This window comes from Coturnix japonica, unplaced genomic scaffold, assembly GCF_001577835.2.
Source record: "Coturnix japonica isolate 7356 unplaced genomic scaffold, Coturnix japonica 2.1 chrUnrandom602, whole genome shotgun sequence".
Classification (NCBI taxonomy): Eukaryota; Metazoa; Chordata; class Aves; order Galliformes; family Phasianidae; genus Coturnix; species Coturnix japonica.
This window is the reverse complement of record NW_015439975.1, coordinates 13,250-17,081: the sequence shown is the minus strand read 5'-3', so window position 1 is coordinate 17,081 and position 3,832 is coordinate 13,250. Positions and strand designations below refer to the sequence as shown.

At 61.1% G+C, this 3,832-nt stretch overlaps 1 protein-coding gene across 1 annotated transcript in view; it reads left to right on the top strand.

Moving 5' to 3' along the window:
* The window catches only part of LOC107307445 (chromodomain-helicase-DNA-binding protein 3-like), a 16,439-nt gene that overhangs the window by 2,735 nt on the left and 9,872 nt on the right, over positions 1-3,832 (top strand). The window contains exons 3-5 of the mRNA XM_032441819.1: positions 500-624; positions 2,529-2,767; positions 3,378-3,547. Of these exons, the coding sequence (XP_032297710.1) occupies positions 500-624; positions 2,529-2,767; positions 3,378-3,547 (534 nt within the window). The remainder of the gene's footprint in view (positions 1-499; positions 625-2,528; positions 2,768-3,377; positions 3,548-3,832) is intronic.

Here is a 3,832-nt window from a genome sequence, read left to right as displayed (position 1 = left end):
CATGGGGGGGTCCTGGTGCCTATGGTGGGGGTCCTGGTGGAGCTGGGGGTCCCCACACACCCACATTCACCTTCCTGACCCTGTATTGGGGCTCATTGGGGGTCCTGGTGCAGCTGGGGGTCCCCACACACCCACCCTGACCTTGCTGTCCCCATGGGGGGGTCCCTATGCCTGTATTGGGGCTCAGGGGGGTCCTGGTGTAGCTGGAGGTCCCCACACCCCCACCCTGACCTCGCTGTCCCTATGGGGGGGTCCTGGTGCCTATGGTGGGGGGTCCTGGTTTATCTGAGGGTCCCTACACCCCCACCCTGACCTTGCTGTCCCTATGGGGGGTCCTGGTGCCTATGGTGGGGGTCCTGGTTTATCCGGGGGTCCCCACACCCCCATCCTGACCTTGCTGTTCCTATGGGGGGGTCCTGGTGCCTATGGTGGGGGGTCCTGGTGCATCTGGGGGTCCCTACACCCCCACCCTGACCTCGCTGTCCTTGTTCGGATGCAGCCAGTGGAGCAGAAGTCGTCAGCTCAGCTGCTGGGAGCCTGGGGCATGGAGGATATTGATCATATCTTCACAGAGGAGGATTACCGTACTCTCACCAACTACAAAGCATTCAGCCAGTTCATGAGGTCAGTGGGGGGGCTGGGGGCAGCTGAAGGCACCTTGGGGTGCTCTGGGGGCTCAGTGGGACACTTTGGGGGTGCCTTGGGGTGCTCTGGGGTACATTGAGGGCAGCTGGAGGCACCTTGGGGTGCTTTGGGGTCACCTTGGGGTACATTGAGGGCTGCTGAAGGCACCTTGGGGTGCTTTGGGGGCTCAGTGGGACACTTTGGGGGTGCCTTGGGGTGCTCTGGGGTGCTTTGGGGTTCATTGAGGGCAGCTGAAGGCCTCTTGGAGTGCTCTGGGGTACATTGATGGCAGCTGAAGGCCCCTTGGGGTGCTTTGGGGGTGCCTTGGGGTGCTCTGGGGTACATTGAGGGCAGCTGAAAGCCCCTTGGGGTGCTCTGGGGGCTCAGTGGGACACTTTGGGGGTGCCTTGGGGTACATTGATGGCAGCTGAAGGCCCCTTGGGGTGCTTTGGGCATACCTTTGGGTGCTTTGGGGTGCTTTGGGGGTGCCTTTGGGTACATTGAAGGCCTCTTGGGGTGCTTTGGGGGTACCTTGGGGTACATTGAGGGCAGCTGGAGGCTCCTTGGGGTGCTTTGGGGGCTCCTTGGGGTGCTCTGGGCATACATTTAGGTGCTTTGGGGGTGCCTTGGGGTACATTGAGGGCAGCTGGAGGCTCCTTGGGGTGCTTTGGGGGTACCTTGGGGTGCCTTGGGGGTACCATTGGGTGCTCTAGGCATACTTTGGGTTGCTTTGGGGGTGCTTTGGGGTACATTGAGGGCATTGGGGATGCCTTGGGGTACATTGAAGGCCTCTTGGGGTGCTTTGGGGATACCTTGGGGTGCTCTGGGTCCCCTTAGTGCTCCCTGGGTGCACCTTGGGATGCTGCAGAGCCCCCCAGGGGTCCTTTAGAATCCCATGGGTGGGTTGCAGGTCCTTTAGAATCCTATGGGTGGGTTGCAGGTCCTTTAGAATCCTATGGGTGGGTTGCAGGTCCTTTAGAATCCCATGGGTGGGTTGCTGGCCCCCAGGGGTCCTTTAGAATCCCCATAGGGTTGCAGGCCCCCAGGGGTCCTTTAGAATCCCCATAGGGTTGCTGGCCCCCAGGGGTCCTTTAGAATCCCCATAGGGTTGCAGGCCCCCAGGGGTCCTTTAGAATCCCATGGGTGGGCTGCAGGCCCCCAGGGGCCCTTTAGAATCCCCATAGGGTTGCAGGGCCCCCAGGGGTCCTTTAGAATCCCATGGGTGGGTTGCAGGTCCTTTAGAATCCCATGGGTGGGTTGCAGGCCCCCAGGGGTCCTTTAGAATCCCATGGGTGGGTTGCAGGCCCCCAGGGGTCCTTTAGAATCCCCATAGGGTTGCAGGGCCCCCATGGGTCCTTTAGAATCCCCATAGGGTTGCAGGGCCCCCATGGGTCCTTTACAATCCCCATTGGGTTGCAGGCCCCCATGGGTCCTTTAGAATCCTATGGGTGGGTTGCAGGCCCCCAGGGGTCCTTCAGAATCCCCATAGGGTTGCAGGCCCCCCAGGGGTCCTTTAGAATCCCATGGGTGGGTTGCAGGGCCCCCATGGGTCCTTTAGAATCCCCATAGGTGGGTTGGGGGTCCTTTAGAGTCCTCATGGGTGGGTTGCAGGGCCCCCAGGGGTCCTTTAGAATCCTGTGGGTGGGTTGCAGGCCCCCCAGGGGTCCTTTAGAATCCCCATAGGGTTGCAGGCCCCCAGGGGTCCTTCAGAATCCCCATAGGGTTGCATGGCCCCCAGGGGTCCTTTAGAATCCCCATAGGGTTGCAGGGCCCCAAGGGGTCCTTTAGAAGCCCCATGGATGGGTTGCAGGTCCTTTAGTCGCCCCATGGGTGGGTTTCAGGCCCCCCATGGGTCCTTTAGGATCCCCATAGTGGGGTCCCATCCTCGCTGCCTCCCACCTTAGGCCGCTGATCGCCAAGAAGAACCCCAAGATCCCCATGTCCAAGATGATGACCATCCTGGGCGCCAAGTGGCGCGAGTTCAGCGCCAACAACCCCTTCAAAGGCTCCGCTGCCGCCGTGGCCGCCGCCGCCGCCGCCGCTGCCGCAGCCGTGGCCGAACAAGTGTCGGCCGCCGTCGCCGCCGTGGCCCCCGAGGCACCACCAGCACCATTGAGAAAGGCCAAGACCAAGGAGGGCAAAGGTGGGGGGCAGAGACCACCAAGGAGGGCAAAGGTGGGGGGCAGGGACCACCAAGAAGGGCAAAGGTGGGGGGCAGGGACCGCGTGAGACCCCATTGATGTGGGGTCAGTGTATACAGACCCCGTGGGATCCCATTGATGTGGGGTCGGAGTATACAGACCCCATTGATGTGGGGTCAGTGTGTACAGATCACGTGAGATCCCATTGATGTGGGGGCACAGACCCCATGAGATCCCATTGATGTGGGGACACAGACCCCATGAGACCCCATTGATGGGGGGACACAGACCCCATGAGATCCCATTGATGGGGGGACACAGACCCCATGAGATCCCATTGATGGGGGGGCACAGACCCCATGAGACCCCATTGATTTGGGGGCACAGATCCTATGAGACCCCATTGATGTGGGGTCAGCATACACAGACCCCATGAGACCCCATTGATGTGGGGTCAGCATACACAGACCCCATGGGATCCCATTGATGTGGGGTCAGCATACACAGACCCCATGAGACCCCATTGATGTGGGGGCACAGACCCCATGAGATCCCATTGATGTGAGGACCCCATTCACAGACCCCATAAGACCCCATTACCGTCCCCCCCAGGTCCCGGCCATAAGAAGCGCAGTAAGAGCCCGCGGGTGCCGGAGCTGAAGAGGAAGATGAAGGGGAAGAAGATGGCGCCGCTCAAGATCAAACTGGGCGTCATCGGCGGCAAACGCAAGAAGAGCAGCTCGGTGAGGAGCCCCCCATTGCCCCTGTCCCCATATCCCCCTGTCCCCATATCCCCCTGTCCCCATATCCCCCTGTCCCCATATCCCCCTTGTCCCCGTGTCCCCTTGTCCCCATGTCCCCTTGTCCCCATGTCCCCTTGTCCCCATATCCCCCTGTCCCCATATCCCCCTGTCCTTGTGTCCCCCTGTCCTTGTGTCCCCCTGTCCTTGTGTCCCCTTGTCCCCATATCCCCCTGTCCCCGTGTCCTCTCATCCCCATGTCCCCCTGTATCCCCATATCCCCTGCTCCCCGTGTCCCCCCATATCCCCCCATATCCCCTCATCCCT